Consider the following 22281-nt stretch of genomic DNA (forward strand, 5'->3'; position numbering starts at 1 on the left):
TAAATTAAAAGAAGTCACGTTTGATCATGTGATTAACTTTTCCACCCATAATATTGTCTATAGATTTGGTGTGCCGGATCGAATAATCTCAGACAATGACATGACATTCAAGAGTGCCAAAATTTATAAGTTCATCGATCGACATAAAATCGATTGATGATATTTATAAATATATAACCCAAGAGCAAATGACTTAGCGGAGGCTTTCAATAAGCCATTGGTAAAGTTGTTCCAAAAGATCCTCATAAAGAATAAAAGAGAATGACATCCAAAGATGACAAAGGCACTGTGGGTGAATTGTATAACTTAAAATGCCAACCAAAGTCAATCTTTATTTATTAGTGTTTGAAGTTGAAGTAGTGTTACCACTGAAAATTGAACTACCATATTTACGGGTAGCTATTCAGCATGATCTCACACAAGAGAAGAATGCTCGCCTATGAATGAAAGAGCTCGATGCGCTCGACGATATTAAATTACATGCTCAACAAAACCTATAAATCTACCGAGTAAGAATGGTGAAATAATTTGATTGGATTGTGCATACTTGAGTATTTCAAGAAGGGGAATTGGTCCTACTACTGACAAGGTCAATCATCCTCCACAAAAAAAAAATTGGTGGCAAATTTGTTTCCAATTGGGATAACCCTTTTTCATCTAGAAGGTGCATCGAGGAGCTTATCAGTTGATCAATTTGGATGGTCAAAGGCTTATGCCACAAATCAACGACCAATATTAAAGAAGTATCATGCATAAAAAATTTATGTTCAATGTACTATACAATAATCAAAGTGTTATATGTATATTTGTCAATGTATGCATATTTTATATTTTGAAATTGTCTTTTATTACAAAAATGCATTTCAAAATCCCTCATAAAACTGTTGACCTCATTTTTGTATGAGGTCACCTGGACCAGTCCTGACCCCAGATCAATTTAATCTCTAGACCAATCCAAACTCTAGGATCCTCCTAGAACCCCGACCTTAGGATTTATTCTAGATCCTAGGATCAATCTAGACCCCGGACCCTAGGATCTACCTTGACCCTAGGATTCTCCCAGATCAATCTAAACCCTAGGATTCTTCTAGACTCTAAGCCTTAGGATCCATCTAGATCCTAAACTTATTCTAAACTTTAGATCTTAGGATCTACTCTAGATCCTGGAACTTCTAGACTCTAGGATTTTCCTAGACCCTAGAATCCCTTTAGGTTTTATCAATTCAAACTTCAAACCAATCCTGGCCTTAAGCTAACCCAGATCTCAATTTAAATCAAACCTCAATCAAAATCCACAGACCTGATTTTCAAAATCAATTTTTCAAAATCTCAATTAATTCTCTTTGGAAAAATTAAACCCGACGATCATTATCATCTTTTTCAGACGATCGATAATGATTGATATCTTCTTTCTTCGGACAGATATACCAATTATTATCATGGTTTTGATTAAGAAATTAATGATCTTTAATTCATATTAGCATAGTCAAACAATTGATTAAATTCCATTTTGATCCTCCGAGGTCAAATGTGATTCTCCCTTTGAGTTTGACTACGATAATCTGGATAAAATTAAAATTCTGAAATTTGAACACATTAGAGAACGATATGATCACCTCTCGAGGCGATATACTGTTCATAATGACGTGTTCAATTTTAAAATTTAAAAGTTAATATTCCCAAAGAAAATTAATACTTTTTCAAAACAACTTATATTTTTCAACCAAACAAAAACTAAGGATATTTAAAATATTTATTCGGGTCGACATCGCACCACGTGTCGAAATTCTTAAATAAATATTTAAAATCTATTTAAAACCTCCTTGCAGTACATGGGGCATTTTAAATATTTATTTTGGTCAGCATTGTACTATGTGTTGAGATCTCCAAATAAATATTTAAAATATCAAAATATAATATTTATTCTATTTTAAGGTCACCCTACAAAATATGTGACATTTTAAATATTTATTAGGGTTGTCATCGTGCTGCATGCCGAGATCCACATATAAATATTTAAAATAATCAACATGTATATTCGTTCGTACATAATGACACAATAATTTTCTCTTTAAAAATATAAGCAGGCGATTTCTCAAAAGTATGGGACATCGCATTCTACAATGCACAAAGTTTTAAAAAATTTAGAAAGAGACTTCTGTGACTACGTGCTCAACCAAGTCGAGATAGAACAGCTTGAAATCTTTCAACAACCTGAAGATTAGGTTTGAGTGGGTGAAAGAAGATGGATCCAATAAGCCCAAATATGATCGAATTGCTGTTAACTCAGTTTATTCAACATGTTATAAGAAAGGCCTATAGTAGAGTAAGTACGAAGGCTAATTTGACTCGACAAGTTCAAGTAGCTGTAGTTCACTAATTCTCTTAATTGACCAGAGAATCAAAGTTCTAATAGGAAGGTAGAGTCATGAGAAACTATCGAATGTGCCTAGGTTCTAAATATTCAACAATAAAGGATAACTCCAAATCTACTCACTTCAGTAGATACATTATTAAGAAGTGCATTTCCAATAGCTCAAGTTTAAAGTATTAATGAGTGTAAAAGATTGGAACCAACATGCCTAAATATGATCAAATCACTGGCAATTTCATTTACACAATATGCCATAATAAAGGTCGTAGTAGAGGTACTGCCATTTCAGCAACCAGAGGATAAAGATTTATCAAATTCTAGCTAGTCCAATCTGATAAACTCGAGTTAAATTGAAGTCTCCTCAACTGGTTAAGGATCAATATATAATATACATTTGGTACTATCGATTAAGTATAAAACCTGTAAATATTTCAACAAATTTGTAAAGTGTAAAGCGAGGATCGAAGGAGTTCTTCTTCAATAAGTCCACCAACGCACAAAGCAAATGACTGAATGAAATATCCTAAAGTTCACATAGAGCCTATAACTAAACTAAAAGGATTTTGTAACCATCAACAAGTTCGTTATGCAAAAAACTTTGGACCGATAACTTCTCGCCATCAGCCTATTAGAAACCTAAAGAGTTTAGTTCACCAACATTTACTCATTCATTAAGCCCACCAAAGAAATAAGCATAGGGCAGAAGGTATGCAAATTAGATAATTCTTTACCAATATCCGTCGCACAAAGTATAGGGTAGAAAGAACCAAAACCTCACAGCTCAGACCAAAACTGTGGAAAAAGTGTAATTGCTAGCTCTAACGAGTGTCTAAAGCCATGAGTACATCAACCACAGAAGTCACAAGAGCAGTAAAAGAAGAACTCATTACCAACTAAATTTATAAAATTATTTTATTTTATTGGTTGAAAATTCATATACAAGTTTGCAAATTTCATCATTTTACAAATCTATATCAGCCAAAAAAAAAAAAGTATAATGTCCTTTGTAGAAGACAAAATCTATTTCCTAAGCTATGCCTGAAGAGGAAGTCGACAACCTTGTTCTACTCCTAAAGACTACGAATGCTATGCTTTTGAGACTCGCACAAAGCAACAAAAATGTCAGTGGAAATGAAAAATGTTATACAAATATATGTAAAGGTGCAAAAAGTAAAATGTATATGAACTGAAGGTTACCATAAAAAACCTGAGGAAATAGAGTCCTACAAGCTAGTGAATCTGTAAAGCTTGAGCAAATTCTTAATGATATATGCAATTACATAATGAAAATATTATATTCATATATGATTGCAAAATTGATGAATATCGAACATATACAAAAAAAAAATGCTAGAAACTAATGTGACAGTGGTGGCAAAAGAAGAACACAAGATGACAATGCTATAAACCATCGTCAATCAACAAAGTAACACTCTAAGGACCTAAGTATGAAGTTCTCTATCACTCTCATATGGGTCCCTACTTCACTAGAGTTAATATGTCAATCGTATTATTGACTGTAAGTGCATCTAAAGATCTATAAATGTATAGATAAAGACTCTTTAAGATCTACAAAATGAAAACTTAACGTGACATCCAAATAGGCTTTCGGAGATCTGTAAAATAAAAATCCCAGCATGACATCTAAATAAGCTTTTGGAGATATTTAAATTGAAAACTATAATGTAACATCTAAAGAAAATATATGGATATCCACAAGGTTAATTATCATATAACAACTGCGGTTCATTCTAGATGCATACAATATTTATTGATGGGCATTTGTTGCACACATTCAAATGACAGCTGCCCACACAACTGGAATATTCCAAAATGCCCCACACTTGCACTATAATATGCATACACAAAAACACAAAGAAGTGCATATACAATTTTACACTTGTTTGGGCCTTAGTGAACGAAATGTATTCACACTCGTGACGTCTAGGGATGCTACGTGGGTTAATAAATGAGCTCAAGTTCGAGTCTTATTCTTCTATGTGGATAGATAGGAGTCGACACGGCTCGAGGTATCAAACAAATATACAATTATAATGTTGACCAGAGTATTCATTTTATAATTCATGTTAGGCCTTCAAGACCCATAACAAAAATAAAATTGCTTATAAAAGTATAACACCGACTCGAACCTGGTCCTCTATCGGCAAGTTGACAGAGTCGATACGGTTCAACACATAAAAGAAAATTCTCCATAAAAACTCCGATGTTGGCCGTGTTAAATGTAGATCTCAACCAGAGGGGTTAATCCACAAATATTCAAAATACCATTCAAATGGTCATAAAATGAAAAAAAAAATATATATATATATATATATTAAAATCCAAAATATTTAAAATTGAAATTAACTATCAAACCACTTAAAACAAAATCCATACACCATCCGCAACATTTTGGTGATATGGTAAGAAACTATCTAGAGAATTCACCCTCATTTTGCAAGGAATTTATGATCTAAGTTCTCGTTTCCTATAGATGCAAACCCCTATAGTTAATTACCCCTCCTGATTACAAGAGAGAACTTTAGATTAAGGCTAGTCGTCTATTATATATGTAGAAATATGTGTTATCTGACGTATAGTAGCAGCATGGGTTGGTATTTGCAAATTTTGATATTTAAAATTGGGAATTTCACAGTCTCATACTTAAAGTGAATGGTGGGGGAATGGATGATGGACCTGATCAAGATCCCATAATTACCTCATTTTTGTCCATTTATAAACCCAATCTATCTTCCCAAAATTTACCCCGAAACTTAATCCTTTAAAACTCCCCCGAAAGCACGAGGGGAAGCCGGGGCTTGAATTTTCGGAGCCCACACCCAACTTGTTAGGAGGTCCTATGTCACCCACAAATAAATATAAATCCAACACATTATACTTATTTGCATGCTTGTAAAAGAGAATTATAATACAGGATACACAACAAATATCTGCACCAAATAAGTGATCATTTAATGAGCGCTGATATATCATATATGAATTTTCAAAAAAAAAAAAAAAATGCTTACAAGTTTTATATAAAAATAACAAAGTTATAAACAGCATTACATCATATATGAATATAACAGTCAAAATTAGAACCGTAAGGCTTAAATCACTATAACAAATGCTCACTACCTATAAATGAGTTTGTAAAAGATAATTATACGGTAAGAGACGCACAGCAACAAATATTTGCACTCAAATGAAGAGAAATTATTACGTGTTTTGTTCACATCTATGAACAACCAATCGGAATATTGTCTACTGTTCAGCATCTAATAATTTGTGCTAACAAAAACACTTAACTTGTTAGGCTGAGCAACACCCAACCTTTTTCAAATCGGAGACATCGTCTTTGATACCGACATTGATCGTTTGTCCCTTCGGCAGAGCTGTCGGGTCATCACCAATGTCGAGAGCTTTTCGACTCACAACGCGATAAATCTGAGAAAGCACTTCGGTGAAAGCGATCTCGACATTCATTGATTCCAAGGCTGATGTTTCCATGAAGAAAGTGTTCTCCTTTTCAGCAAAACCTTTAGCATCTTCTGTAGAGACAGCTCTAAGATGGCGCAAATCAGCTTTGTTACCCACAAGCATGATGACAATGTTAGAGTCTGTGTGATCTCTGAGCTCTTTAAGCCATCTTTCAACATTCTCAAATGTTACATGGCGAGTTACATCATAGACAAGGAGTGCACCAACTGCTCCACGATAGTATGCACTCGTGATTGCACGGTACCTTCAAGAGAATAATAAATGAGAGAAGAAAAATATGTTGCACTCAGTTAATATAGTTAGAAATATTGTGACATTATTTTTTTTACTACTAGGATATGTTAAATCCTGAAAGCATTAAACTTGGAAAATCATTTGATAAGTTAGCTATTAAGGTTTCGTTTGGGACGACTTTTTTACTGCTTCTTAAAGCGGCTTTCTAATATAAAAATTTTAATTTTTGTACTAAAAAATCGCTTTAAAAAGCAATAAAAAAGCCGTCCCAAATGAAGCCTGCCTGGTTGAACTATTTGACAAATATTTTAAAGATTTATAGTTTAAACTGAGAGAAAAAGCACAATGAGGAGAAGTGTAAATATCTTAGATCTTACTTCCCCGAGAATTTATTAAATCCAGGATTTGGCCTAATTGGGAGGAAAATGGGATTTATGATGATATTAGGATCTATGTGGCTCAAAAAACTGCTTGATAAGATATAAATTAAATCGTGCAAGTAAACAACCCACTAATAACTCTAACGTTATATTATATGATTTATACAATAACAGATTGATATCGCTAATATAATTCTAACAGGTAAGTTGATTTCTCAAGTCCCGGGATAAAAGAGACATGTTATTCCATGAATATTAGTACAACCTGCATTGAATATATCAATATAAAGCATAATAAATTGATTCTATTTTCCTAACTTTCCCAAGAAAGTGTAAAAAATTTACCCAATTTAGGGCAAATGATACAATTAATGAGGGCAAACCAATATACTGTAAATATTACCCTTGCAACAAAGCAATATAATCTGTGCCTATACATGATTTCATTTAAAGATAAATCAGATAGCAAACACTCTAAGGGCCGAGCAAAAAGTAATACTGTTTTTTTTTTCCTTGAAACATGCTCGGTAGTTGAAAAAGTATTTTTGAACAAAAAGTTGAAGCATTACAGGTAATGAAATGAACAAAGGCTTAAGAAATGAAAAGAAAGATGGACTGCTAATGTTCTATAATCTTGTAACTATTCTAGTGTAGTATTTTGGGTATGAAATTCGCTTCCTTCATCAAACTTTAGATTAGCTATACGATGATTTAAGCATAGCTGCACACCAACTAAGAAAACCAACTTTTTTTTTTCAACAATAATCAGCATGAAACCATTTGATGTATTTGGTATGTAGTTTTGTTGTCTTCATCATTAGCATCATCCTAACTATTTCGGATTGGCTTGAATAAAGGGCGAGTTTTAAATTTATCAAAATTTTTACTTTGAATTTATTTTTCAATAAACAAAACATCTACATTTCTAAAATCTTTACAGTTGAATATTTTTATAACCAAAATCCTTCAAACCAAATAGCCCCTTGCTAAATTTCATAATTATTCAGAAAACAATAGACAGTTTTTTAAATTCAGTATTCATTGTTCTTAGGTCCCTCTTGGTGGATTAAAGATGAAAAATATTACTTTAGAAAGTAAGGATTTTGTTTTTATTTTAACGTTGAAATTGAAAACCTTATTTGAAGGAGTTTTTTGGAGGTTTGTGCAGTTTGAAATCAATATTAATGGCAAATGATAAATTTAATACACTTAATTGTTTTTGCTAACTTGATTTCTAACTTCAAGCAACCAAAGGAGCCCTTAGAAAATTTTGCAAGCCAACAAACATCAAAACTTGGCACTTTTGATGAGTTTCTTTTTCCTCAACATGAACTAGAATAAAGCACAATAAGAAATTTTAGAAAAGCAAAATAGACAGCTACAACTAGAACATGAGAGAGAAATGATAATAAAGAAAATAATTGCAAGAGATGGTTCCCTAGGAAAAGATGATAGAATTTAAAAGGTGAGAAGATGCTAATTTTTTAGGAAAAGATGATTGAATTTAAAAGGTGAGAAGATGCTAATTTTTTAGGAAAAGATGATAGAATTTAAAAGGTGAGAAGATGCTAATATTTCAAGAAAAATTGTTAGGAGGTAAATTACAAATGTATTGTTGAATAAAGCATGATGTCCATAAAACTAGCTCTATTAAGAAACTTATTATAAAAATTTTAGGAGAGAGAAATAAATTGCAAATAAATAAGAAGGCTTGAAGGAGAATTTAAAAGGTACAAATATCTTTAAGGAAAAGAAATGTCTTTCCAAAAATGGGAAAAAGTAAATATCATCAAGACATACAATAATTATAAAGCTAATAGTTTTGCAACAAGAATAAAAAGCAAACTCAAAACTATATAATATCATAAGTTAGGTATTGGAGAAGGAATATTGAAGTAGACATCAAATATATAATAACAATTAAGCTAAGGAATGGGATTTATAAAAACGTAATTACTTTAAAAGAGTAAAATGAATAAATTCAGGAAACATAGAATAACTTGGCATTGACAAGGTCAAGTTATAACTTTTGGGAAAATCTGCTATTACCGCCGAACATTCCGATCGCTAATTAGCTTTAAATAAAATGCAAAAGAAAAAAAAAAACTTTTGGGGCTCTTTGGTTGCAAGTAGTCCTAGTATAAAGTAAATCATATGCAGGACTTTGAAAAGTCTGGTATTTTGTTTAAAATAAGATAAATGGGTAGTTAAATTTCAACATATTTGAGATTCACTATCTAGTTCATTTTTAATATATCTAGTTAATTTTTAATGTATTTAAAATTTACTTGATTTAGACAAATTTCAAATACATTGCTTGTGTGAAGCACAAGTTGTTGCCCAACAACAACTGCATCTCACCGCTACATCTAGCCACTGCTCGCCATCGCACTTTGTCATCTTTGGTTTCGCCCTGCCACTTGTTACCCCTACTGTCACACGTTTCCTCTAGTTATTTCTCACTAGCCACTATACCCAACTATCAATTGCAGGTCATCGCCAACCTCTACCGGCGATCAATCGAACCCCACACATTGTCGCCACTGATATATATATATATATGGAAGAAAAATGTATTAAGATTATCATAATTATAGGAAAATCACATTTAAAGTTGATGATATGCTAAGACGGTTAATGTTGCGTACTGGAATATTCATAGCATTAAAGGGTGAGTACAATACATGAAATACCATTATTACTGTTGGCATTTTCGACGGATAAAAGTCCGCAGAAAATATCGATGGAAAAACTGGCAGTATTTTCGATAGAAACAGTCCGGCGGGTTTTCTGGAAGATATACTGCCGGAAAGTTTCTGGCAGAATACCCGTCAATTAAACTTACTGTCTTTTTTGAGCCGACAAATTAAACCGGTGGAAATTACACCGGAATGTTTCAAGCGGATTAGCCGGCGAAATATCAGCCGGCCTACTTAAACCCGTCGAATAATGTCCGACGATGTTTCTGATCAGCCGAAAAAAGCCCTATTTCCTATTCCGCCATTCTTCGCAGTTGTCTTTAAGTTATTTCTTCCATTCCCGCTGTCATTTGCTGATCCTCTTACCGTGATTTCTCTTCTGTAGTTTGCCGCCGTTTGCTGTAGTTCGCCTCCTCATTCGCCTTGGTACTACCATTTGTCGTCTCATTCGCCGCTGTTCTCCGTAAGTTTTTCACACGCCACCATTTCGGTTTGAGCATGTTTTTTCATTCCTTAGTAATTACTTCTAGTTGGATAGTTCAAGTGGAGGAATGAATCAGACTTTTTTTGTAATAGAAATATACTCCTTAAACTTTAGTGAAAATTTCATAAGATGAGTGTGTGACCTGTTTTTTCAAGCCTGTTTTTGTGTTAGAATGGTTGCCATAAAAAGAGAAGCATACAATTAAGTTAAGTGTTACAGAGATGAAGTTGATCAGGCAAATGAGTGGCTGTACTTTTAGGGATAGAATGAGAAAAGACCATATACATGAAAAGGTTAGACTAGCTCCCATGATACCTAAGATTAGCTAGAGTCACCATAGATGATTTGGTCACATAAAATATCGGACTTCTGATGACTCTGTTATGATAGTAGGTGTATAACATTTGGCCTATATTAAGAGAAAGATAGAGGTAGACGCAAAATGACTTGATTAAAAAATTAGAAATGACCTTTTTATTAGATTTAAATGAGAATTTGATTCTTAACAAAACAAAATGGAGAAAATTGATTCGACCCCTCATATTGGGATAAAGGCTTGATGTTCTTATCATTGTTGTAATAATAGTGTCTATTTGAAACTAGCATATCAATGCCATCAATATCAAGAAAAATGCATACTATACATCTATCGATTTAAAAAAAATGCAATTTGCAAATCAATCTGAATTTTATCCATATCTCTAAGTCTATCCATTTTCCTTTGTAATCCTCTGAAATTAGTTTTATCAACTCATCTAATGGTATTATTTATCCTTCATTGCACATTTTTTAATAATTAAGTGTCATGTGTATTATTGATTAATCTTATATTAATTTTTGTAGGAAAAGTATACATGACTTTGAGAAAGCTAGGTTGGGAGCAGGTGAGGGTTCCTCTAGGGGATCTGCAGATTATTCTGACTACCCAACTTGGTCGCAAGCGATAAGTGGAATACATAAAGGACGGGTTTATGGATTAGGCTCACAAGCCTACGCATACAAGGGGGCAGACCTCTGGTGGCTCCATCTTCTCAGGAGGAGCCAGGATGCTTTGCATAGCTAATAGGTGGCTACCCTTACAACAGAGTTAGATTAAGTTCGAAAAGCACAAGCTGACATGCAAATACATATGCAGATGCAGTAAAGTTAGATATTGGAGGAGTTGCAGAGAATGAAGGAGCAATTCAGTGGAGAGCAGCCAGCATTGACAGAGGATGAGAATGATGAAACAGATTCTTATCAGACTTTTTGTTATTACTGGATATTTCATTACTATGTATTTGTACATTTTATGGTCTATTTTTATTGTGTAATGAACTTAATGTTTATTTTAGAACTTTGGTAATTGCAGAATATCTTTTTGTGATCAAATATCTTATTACATATAGATTTAGTGTTTTTGTTCGAAGTTGAAATGTATGATATATGTATGTTTTGCAGGATTGCTATGTCGTAGAATATTTAAGAGGAAGAACTATTGTTTTTGTTTCTAGTATAGGTTTCCATTAGATTTTTGGTGGCTTATCCTCCTGTAACGACAATACGATGAATTGCATAAAGTTTTCGGCACAATAGCTCCACACATAGCAGTCAATGGCACAAAATTGTGCACGCCATGGCGCACGCTGTGACTCACCCACAGTGCTACAGCATGACACAACGCTAATATTTAAAATAGCGCACGTATTTGCAGAATGAGCGCGCAATAACGCATGACGCAAAATAGCACGCTATTTTATTTTAAAAAATGTAATATAATTATAAACAGTTATTAATATTTATAAGTTTTATTTATAAAATAATATAATATTTAATTTTAAAATATGATTAAAATATTTATTACATTTTATAATATCCTAAATAAACCGTAGCCATCACGGTTCATAAAGCTCTAGCCCTCACATGGTTTGTGTCTGTTGAAGGAACGAAGGCCCAACGTATGCAAAGGAACAAAGTGCGGCCTTCACACACGCGAAAGAATGGACAAACGGAGTGCTCTGATTCTGCCGCCCTCTACTTTATCTATAGTGTTATAGATATTTGAAGTGTTGGTTACTTGAAGTTATGCATGATTGCATGAATATGATTGTCTATCTGTCTTTCATTATTATTATATCTTGTATTTAAATTTAATGATATTTCATATTCATGCTTAATATTTATTATTATTATATAGTTTGCGCCATGTTCAAAATGGCGCACGCCGCGCTTGAGCTATGCACCATGACTCCAAAGGGACCTTTGTGCCGTAGTGCGCCATACTCCATTAACAAGTATGGTTCCACCGAAAATTCCGACGTCTATTCCGTTGGTGAGGTTCGCCAGTTATCTAGGAGGAAATAACTGGCAGTTTGACAGCCGGTAATTCCGGCGGCTACATTCCATCAGAAATGCTGGCAGAAATCCCATCGGAAACAACGACTTGTAACCGTCATTTATGAGACTACATTTTTTCCAAAAATCCGCCGGTAAATTCACCAGAAATAGTTCCGGCGAACTTAATTTTGACGGAAACATATTTCCAACACGTGTTTTATCGTTGACCTGTTTTCGTCAAAAATTTGCTAGAAACATCAACTTTTCGGTGGATTATGGCCACTGAAAACACGAGTTTTTCCTATAATGCTATCATATTTGAGTTGAGCAACAATTCCATAAACACTCAGATAAATAGAGAGCAACTCCAAAGAATCATGAGATCTTCACTTCTACAACATCTAACTTGATCATAGTCTTAAAATCTCTTATCTCATTTTTCCCTTATTCAGAATCAAGCCAATTACATAAATAATATGTAGTCAAAGCTTTTCTTTGCTCACTATATTCTTTCTAAATCTTATAGCTTCCTTATTATCATTACAAGCTCCAGTAAAATTCAATTTTTTTTACCCTTTAAAGTATTTTTTTTCATAATAACATTTTATACTCCATCAGCCTCATTATCATTTTACAATCTATTCATACTCTCCTAAAATATTTATGACAATACTCTTATTGTAACAAGAGAGCTTATTTCATATCAAGTTTAACTCAACCTCCTTTAGCAACCTATCTTAAAAGCTTAATAATTTCTTATCTATCAAATTCCACTTACCTCAACATAAGATAGTAATTATTTTTATATTTTCTTTATGTTCCTAAGATATAAATCCATAATTACTGCATTATCTTATGATTGCTTCACTTTTGAAAGTACTTCACAATCTTTGTGGTCTTTGTAAGAAGAATTTTCCTTTCCTTTAAAGTAAAGAAGCAATATATTTTTGATTTGGCGTCTCTCTTTTGAAACTATTCTCGTTTCTTGAAAGTATGTGTTCATTATTATAAGATTATGAATGACGCAAAATCAAGTATACCTTACCCCATGATATTTAAACCTCCGATTTTATAACTACCATGAATGCTCTCACAACCTACCTTATTGGAATCAATATGTTCATTTAAATTACCTCCAATAAATACTCATTTTCCCTTAGATATACCGAGTAGTATTTCCTCCATATCTCACCAAAATTGATTTTCAAGCTATCTTCTAACTCAAGCTACGATTAACCAGTAATTGATTTGTTATTTTCTCATTAATAATTATTATGCTAGAAATCATCTTATCATAAATTTTATTTTTCAAACTCTCCATTCAATGCTATCCCAAGCCCACCCTATAACATTTTTCGATGTCCATGGACTTTTTCTCCTTGTTATTTAATTATAACTAGGTAATATTTATTCTTTTTTTCTAATCATAGCGTCCACCAATTCTAATCTTACCATTCAAAGTTCTCATATTCGATCTGCAAATATAATCTTAGATTTAGACCAAATTAACTTTACTCATTTTCACAATAATTAGGTTAAGACGTGGTGTGTTATTTAAGGGAGAGATCCTAGCCCCCATCCTATACACACACTAATTTTCACCATAGTACGTTAAATTATGCTACAATTGTTATGTGTGGCACTCTAACAAATCATTGCCTACTTCTTACCACAATAGAGTTAAGTCATGTCATGTCGCATTTGAGTAATGCCTTAAGACTATCAAAATTTAAATTCGCATCCATTTCATTAGTTTTGACGTAAAAAAGAGCCATCAACCTAATTGCAACCCTTAATCATTCTCATCCATACTATGGGCTTGAATTATCACCATATCTCCTCCTCCTCCTAAGCTTACGCTCTGCTAGGGTTTGGGTGGTCTGTCTTTCTAGGGCGGTTCGCCCCTACTCATGAGCGATCTTCAAGTGTTTTCTTCCTTTTTCTTCCTACATTTGCTTATTTCGTTTGGTATTTTGTGGTCGTTCACAATTTTTTTCCACCTTCGACTGCCCGTTGGCCGAATGGCAGGTACTCAGCTGAACAAACTGGGGTTTCCTGATGTGAAATTATATTCTCGTTCATTTTTGGATGCTTTGTTTGGAGCATCTCCCTCAAATGTTTTTCTTGATCTCAAAAACATGACTCATTGCAGCTTACCTTCCTTGTGGATCTCGGAAGAGGAAATCTTAGCTCTAGCAGCTCCTTTTGAATTTGCTTTAGTTGGTAAGTTGTCAGCTCGTAGGCCAGCCATTGATTCAATTAGAAAGTTTTTTTTCAACCTTAAACTCATAGGGGACTTATCTGTTACCCTCTTAAATCCCAAGCATGTTTTGATTAAATTGATTAACGACTTGGATTACAGTCACATTTTCTTCTCATCGATCGTATTTCGTGAGCAAGTGCTTCATAAAACTTACCAAATGGTCGCCTTTCTTAATGTTGATGTGGAATCTCCGGTTATCCAATATTCTTCCTTAATCTCCATCCTCACCTGTTTTATCCTCGTATTCTTCACAGATTGGACTATTTATTTGGTGAACCTCGAAAGATTGACAACGCCACCTCCGGTGAGTCGAGGCCCTTTTTTTGTCTGTGTTGGTTGAGCTTGATGTCACAAAACGTTACCCTAACCATATTTGTCTTGGTCCTGATAAATTTAGATACAAACAAGTTGAAATGGAGGATTTTCCTTCATTTTGTGATCAGTGCAAACATTGGGGCATTCGAAATTGGATTGTCACAAACTTCACTCCCATTTAGTTGATAACCTTGGTTGCACTACGACTGTTAACTCTTTGCACCCTCATGTTGTTGCTGGTATTGCCGGTTCTGAACCACCACACACATTCACTATCAAGGAGTGTAATAATGTGTTTAAAATTGGCTCCATCATTGATGCTTCCCCTCTCATTACTGTACCCTTTGTTGGAAATACTGACTTATATAATCCCCATTCTCATGATTTATTTCCTTTCATTGGTACTCATGGAGTTGCTTTAAACATGGTCCCTGAGGCTATTGTTGATAACCATAATATTTCTAATGCTATTTATCCTTCTTATATTGATGTTTCTAATATGGAGCCTAAGAATTTAAATGATGGAGATGCTGGCAATATTGGTGTAGGGGAGGAAACTGATGTACAAGGGGATAATATGAATAACATTGATTTTCTTCTGGTGTTGTTGACAATGTGGATGTTCGTTTGGCTGTGCCGGTTCATAATGCTGTTGTGGTTTTAGATAGTGATTGTATCCCCTACAGTCCGCCTCCCGATGTTGTTCAACAATTTGTGCAAACTCCTATAGATGTGAGACTCTGTGAATTTAATCAGGTTGATTTAAATGATAATTCTTTGGATGTTGTTAATGTTCCTACTCTATCTCCTTTGGGTTCTATGAATGAATGATGAAGTGTTGCTTATAGATATACCCATTTCCCTTGTTTCTTCTGATGCTTTGATAGCACATTTGTCCTTCAAATCAAAGGATAATGGTGTGGTTCAATCTGATTAGTTAGCTGATTGTGATTCATCAGCTAATGGGAAAGTTGGGGAGAAAATTCATGTGCAAGGGGATGATTCTATGGAAATATATGACTCAAATGTTGTTCAAATCATTGAGGAAGGCTTTTACAAGAATGCTGGTTAACATAGACAGAGAAAATCCAAAAAGAAATAACTTCTTTTTGGATCCTTCTTTCCTTGCTATGTTGTGCTGGTTCTTTAGGTTGGGTCCTTGTTTCTCTTTAGGTTGGTTGTACTGGTTTTGTGTTTGACTATTGGGGTTGGGCTGGTTTGTGCATCCTGAGGCTAGGCTGGATCTGTGGGTCTAGGTTGGTTTGTGCCTCCTACTTTGTTTGGTACTTCTACATGTTTTTTGCTGGTTGAGGGTTTGGTCTTGGGGGAGACTAGTTTAAGTTTTGTGGTCTTTCTGTTTCTTGGCAGTTCTAGCTTTGGCCAATTTATCTCTCATTCTGGGTTGTGCTCCTGGTCTGTTTTTGGGTTTGTTAGTTTTCTCCCTTGCAGGTTTATGGTTGGTGATTCATGTGGCTTCAAGTCAGGTGGTTGAACTCCTTCCTGTTGCGTCCTTGTGCCTTCTTGTATCATTTTACTGGACTGCCTGTTCGGCTTTGCTAGTTATAGGTGGTTTTGATTGTTTTTGTTGGCTCTATTTTCTTTTGTTTACTTATTGTAATAGGTTGAACCAATGGCTTGTAGGTTTTTCTTCAAATGTTGTATTTTTAGAGAACCTATGATTCTTTAATTAAGGACTTATAATTTTCTTTTTAATTTAACACATAGGCCCTTATGTGGGTAAAAAAAAAATCCATATAATGGGTTAACATTATGATCTATGAAGCTCTCGAGAAAAAATTATAGCATTAACTTTCAAAGGATAAATTTACAAATATGAATCTAAGAGGAACTGAATTGCAAAAATTGCAACTATAAATTTGAATTAAGAGGGAGTGGCCATAAATTTGAATTAAGGGGGCGGATGATTAGCCATAACTAGAATTAATGTTAGAATATTTAGCATAAAATTTTCAACATTCTTGCATTTAGTAGAATTGATGATATATACAAACATATGTATACAAACACACACACACATATATATATATATATATATATATATATGATCAGCAACATCTCTCTGTGCTCTGCTCTGAGGCGATTTCTGGGCAATTTTAGGGTTCTTCTGTTTGCGGTGGATTCTAGCCCTCTTGGCTTGGATTTTTCACTTGTTCCGATTGTTCTCAGTTGTTTTTATCTCTTGTTTCCTTTTCGTGCGCTGATTTTGAGTTTTCTTTGTTTTTTTCGTGCTAGGCGATGACGACGGAGTCTTCATCGAACCCGAACTCTTTCTCTCTTTTTGAGGGGAAAACATGATCTTTCAAAGATGTTCTCGCGGGCTCTTCCTCTTCGTCTCCAAAACTTAATTTTGTTCATTCGTCTTTTAAGGGCTGTCCGACACTTCTTTTTGAGGATTCGGTGGTTGAACAGTTAGCCGCTCCTTATGCTTTAACTTTGGTTGGTAAATTTATGTTGAGAAGGTCGAATCTTGATGTTATACATAAGTTTTTTGTTAATCTAAAGCTCTCTAGATCGTTTCACGTTGGTTTACTTGATCAAAGACATGTTGCTATCCAACTTGCTAATGATCTTGACTATAGTCGCATATTTGCTAGAAGGTCGTATTATATTCAGGCGTGTCAAATGCGTTTACTGAAATGGACTCCGGATTTTGACGTTAGGGAGGAATCTCCTATTGCTCCGGTTTGGATTTCGTTTCCTAATTTGAGATTGCATTTTTTTAACCATCAAATTCTTCTTGGGATGGCTTCTGTCTTCGGGCGTCCTCTACAAACTGACCAAGCTACAGCTTCGGTGTCGAGGCCATTTGTTGCTAGGTTGTTGGTTGAATTGAATGTTTCTAAGAAACATCTTAGTGAAATATGGATTGGGTCCGAAGTCAAGGGTTATTTTCAAAAAGTTGAGTTTGAGAATTTACCTATATTTTGTTCTTTTTATAAAATGCATGGGCATGCTATGAACGATTATTTTCGGAAACACCCTCACCTTCGTACTGCTAAGAATTCTTTGAAACAAACAAATGGGGTGGAGGATCATGAAGCTACTTATCTTATTCCGGTTCCTTTGTTGGATATTACCTCTAATCCCTCTCAACAGAATGAGGAACCGTTGGTGGGTACTGAGATGGAACCTCTTCCACCTGTTGCCAATGTTGTTTCCAATGCTGTCATTTTGACTCATGAGCAGGGAGTTGCTTTTAACACTTTAAATATCCCTACTATTGATTGTGAGAAGAATGTGGCCCATACTTTGCCTACTTTTGAAAATCAAAAGTATGTTAATGATGGACATCTCTCTTGCATTATTAATCACAATGTGTCTGATTCCAATGATATTATGATTTCTAATCATTTAAATCTACAGGACTGTGTGAAGGGAGCTAATGATGACACTCAATTGGTCGTCATAGAAGGTGACAAGAATGATATGCCCTAAGAAGAAGGTGAATTTGTTTCTATGATTGTTGTCTGCTTTCTAAATGCTTTAAAGATCCTATTATGAGGGCTACTGATAATTTAGAGGATGATGTTATGTTTATGGAGGACGAATGTCCTACTACCCTAAGCGATCAGCATAATGATAGTAAGACTCCTTCAACTTCCAATTATAATAGCGATGCTTTTACTGATACTGAGGATATGCATATTGCTGCTAAATGTTTTGCTATGGATGATAATGATACTAGTTTTATTAAAGTTCATAGTAAAAGAGGGAGGAAGCCAAAACATATTTCTTTGCAACCTCCTAGAAACACTCGCTCGAATACTCACATTAAGCTTTTCTTTATGTTTAGTATAGTTATTTGGAATGTGAGGGGCATTGGTTGCCCGTCTTCTAGAATTCGTGTTAAGAATTTATATCATGTGCATAATATTTCTATTCTTATCCTGCTTGAGCCTCTTATTTCTGCTTCTAGGTTGTTAAACACATCTCAATTTTTGGGTTTTAACTATGCTATTTTGAATATGACTAACAAAATTTGGGTCTTTTGGAAAAATCCGGTTAAAATTGATGTTATTGGTGATTTTACTCAAGTCTTGCATTGTAAAGCACACCATCTAAAACATTGTATAAGATCCCTCGGCATAATTTTCAAAGCAAGTTGACGACTTTTTCTCTTTATCTCTACTCTTGCGTAAGCCATGCTTAGCTACATTATCCCTAATTTTTTCTATAAAAAACTTAAATCATTGGCTTAGTAAATTTTACTACTTTTACATATCTTTTGCATCTCAATTCCGAATCATCTTTGGAATTAGAGCACTAGTTCCAACTTATAAGATAGATTTTCAAAGTTAGGATTGGAAAGGATTCTCTTAGTAAATTTATGAAGCCTAAGATCTACAACAATTAATGAGATTACATATAATTGAAGAGGTTTTCTTCAGTCTAGAAGAATAGATGGTCAATCAGATGATTATAATGATGGCTATCAATCCTGTCATTGATACTCTTAGTACTAAGATGACACCACAAGCATTAACATCTACTCCATTGCTAGTTATTTAGAAAGGAGACATTAGCAACTTGCAAAGGAGAATCCATCAAGAATGAGAGAAGCAAAGACTAGTAAAAAAGGATAGAAGATCTTCCCTTTAAAGTAGAAGCAACTTTTAAAGTAAATCTACATCTGTCCATGTTATTATCTCTCATGATAATTTTCCTTCAACTCAATGGGTTTCACCAAAATCACCAAATACGAATGATATAAAATGTCTTTCTGGAGTTTTTATGGGAATTAGTGACACCTGAGCATATTTACTTCTAGTACAACAGTGCGGATGAGTATTCAAGCAACTTATGCACTGAAAACAATACTAAAATCCAAATACACTGATATTCAACTATCCAGCTCTTAAGATGTCCTATGTTAAAAAATAGAGAGAAATATTTGATTGATAATAAAGAAAGGAATACAAGATGTGTATTGCATAAGAAAATCATTAACTTCTTTCTATTTTCTCTTGTATAATCCTTGTCACAGATATTAAAGGTGTTTCAATATTGATGAAGATTGAACCATTATAAACTTTTATATCAATGGTAACATCTAGTAGAAAAAACTATGACAACTAATATCCATGATTTCAATGTAGATGATTATTTAATCCATGCTTGTGGTGAAATCCAGGATGATATTAACAGGAATGACTTATTGTGCCGAATGACACATCCACCCTAGTTATTATGAAGTGTAAAAAAATTGTTTCAAAAAATCCATTTAGGTCTGTAACAACCTATTAATATGTAGTTTGAGCCAACAAATTTATTTGTATATTCATCTTGGAGCATAAGATTATGGCTGATTTCATCAAAACACTCAGAAGACAAAGCAATTTACATCGGGATAAGGCCAACAATGTTATAGTGAGATAGGAATTGACCAAGATATATGCGTACTCTGAACCAAATTTGTGCTCCAGCTCAGCTTACAGGATCACAAATTTTATGTGCCAAAAAATCCATTTAGCTTGTTGGCCTTAAACCGATGTAAATTGCTAAAATCCAAATTTGTGCTCCAGAAATTTGTGATCCATTTATGTAGTGGTCAAATTTGGGCTTCTGGAGCACACTTTTTAAAAGAAAAATATTCACAATACACATAGCCCTTGTTCTTTTGATTTTAGTATTGTTACAGACCTAACTGGAATTGACCAAGATATAGGAAAAGTAGCATTATAAGAGATGATGAGGCCAAATGTGAATATTCTTCTTTTAAAAAGTAGGACAACAACTTTCTTACAGCTATCACAAATTTTATTCTTAAAAACAACTTCCCATCATAAAATTTTCTAAACAATAACAAGAGAGTAGTAGTCAAACAAATATGTGTTAATGATATGAAAAGCAAAGAAATGAGATATTTCCCCTAAATACACTCTTAATTGATACAGACTTTCAAAATTATTATCAGAATCCTAGATTTAAATCCATTCTGCATCAAATTTGTGCTCCAGCTCAGCTTACAGGATCAGAATCCAAGATTTAAATCCATTCTGCATCAAATTTGTGTTCCAGCTCAGCTTACAGGATCGGAGGTCAAGCAATTAAAATCCTAGAAAATAAAAGAAAAAGGCTTGCAAAAGAGAGAAACAGGCCCCCAAGGAGCCACTCCATATCATCCATCCAATTGCAGAAACAGGCATAAATGTTCTCGATTTCAAACCAAATCAACAGCCAAATACAGGCTAAAATGGCAAAACTCAGCCATCTACCAGCTCCGCGCAAGGAAAACTGACCCTTCGAGGAGGCCCCAATATAATTTCGGTGTCCAAAACATAGGAAGAGTTCAAACGATGGGGTTGGTTTTAATCCGATCTAATTAACCCCAGAACCCAACACACAGTACTGAAAAACATAGAATTAAAAACACACACACACACACAGACACAAAATATTAAAAAACGAACAAAAATTATTAGCTAAAGAAGATGTTTCCATTGAAGATATATGAATGGATCGAACGATCATACCTTTCCTGACCAGCAGTGTCCCAAATCTGAGCCTTGACGACCTTCTCATCGACGCGGATGCTCCTCGTAGCGAACTCCACGCCAATGGTCGATTTCGACTCGAGGCTGAACTCGTTCCGCGTAAACCTAGAGAGGAGATTAGATTTACCTACTCCGGAGTCCCCAATCAACACCACCTTGAACAAGTAATCATAGTCTTCGTCGGACCTGTACGCCATAACTCCAAATTCCGCAACGTCTCCTTCGTCCGCCTCCGCCGCTTCTATTCAGCAAATGAATCGGTTATCTGGTTCGAACCTCCTCCCGCATCACCGTCGAGACTGCGAAGAACAGAGGGAAGAGCGAGAATTTGGAGCTCGAAGGAGAAACCGAAATTCTAAATTCGAAACAGAAACCTGTTACGGTGTTCTTACGGGTTAAATGGTGTAGCCACTTCCGGTCGCAACACGCAATGACCTAATGAGTACCGTTGACACGAGAGACTTGTCTTGCATGGGTTAGTCGGACAAATGCCAACCGTCTGATGAACTACAGCACGAATCGTACTGGTCGTTGTAGAGGTTAGTAAAGAGCGGCGGCGGTGACTGATACGACGCGGCTGCCGTTGGCGAAATTGCTCTTCTAGACGTTTGAAACTGCCTGAAAAACCCCGGATAAAAATGCACCTAAAAATTATTAAATTCATGTAAAAATTAATACCGTATATTAAAATTTTGTACTGCATTAATTTAAAAAATAAATAATTTTTGTATTCAATGTTTTTTCCATATTAAGTTAATTGTAACTAATATATTTTCTTATATTTTTGTCCAAACATTTGCCTAATGAATATTGAAGTTATGTTAATATATGATTATTGATGTTATGCTTAACATATATTGCTTAATGATATTGGAATTATGTTTCATATTTGTGGCCCAATGAAGACTATTGTTATGTTAAACATGAATTGTAGTAACCGATATGAAGGTTCTTGATGGAAAAACAAGTATAAAATCATGTTTTAGTCTATAGGCTCCTTTCCCTCTCTCTTTTTTTTTTTTCTTATACTATTACATTAGAGATGTAAAAGAGAAGCATAAAGTAAAGCGTTACAAGGATGAGAAGGCTCACATGGATGAGTGGCTTCACTCTTAAAGATAAAATGTGAAATGTGTATGTACATGAAAGGGTTGGCGTAGCATTGAATACAAAAATTATTTATTTTTTAATAATCTAGTT

The 22281-nt window shown here is 34.3% G+C and overlaps 1 protein-coding gene across 2 annotated transcripts; it reads right to left on the bottom strand.

The window, feature by feature from the left end:
- Window positions 1-5388: 5388 nt before the first annotated feature.
- Window positions 5389-21443, bottom strand: LOC110093387 (ras-related protein RABA1f-like). 2 transcript variants are annotated; one of them, XM_028697401.1, is made up of 3 exons: window positions 21268-21443; window positions 21061-21186; window positions 5389-6119 (listed from the first exon to the last, which is right to left on the bottom strand). In XM_028697401.1, the coding sequence occupies exons 1-3, from the start codon at window positions 21276-21278 to the stop codon at window positions 5687-5689; spliced, it is 570 nt and encodes a 189-aa protein (XP_028553234.1). In that variant the 5' UTR covers window positions 21279-21443; the 3' UTR covers window positions 5389-5686. The 2 variants fall into 2 exon arrangements, with proteins under 2 accessions (XP_028553234.1, XP_020673921.1); XM_020818262.2 differs by having other exon boundaries at window positions 21061-21443.
- Between the last annotated feature and the right edge of the window lie 838 nt (window positions 21444-22281).

This window comes from Dendrobium catenatum, unplaced genomic scaffold, assembly GCF_001605985.2.
Source record: "Dendrobium catenatum unplaced genomic scaffold, ASM160598v2 fragScaff_scaffold_923, whole genome shotgun sequence".
NCBI classification, from domain to species: Eukaryota; Viridiplantae; Streptophyta; class Magnoliopsida; order Asparagales; family Orchidaceae; genus Dendrobium; species Dendrobium catenatum.

Excerpts from the sequence above, each read along its gene's own strand:
- LOC110093387 (XM_020818262.2), bottom strand. The coding sequence starts at position 21,278 with ATGGCGTACAGGTCCGACGAAGACTATGATTACTTGTTCAAGGTGGTG. Across the intron at positions 6,120-21,060 it reads GACACTGCTGGTCAGGAAAG|GTACCGTGCAATCACGAGTG; the intron begins GTATGATCGTTC and ends ATTCTCTTGAAG.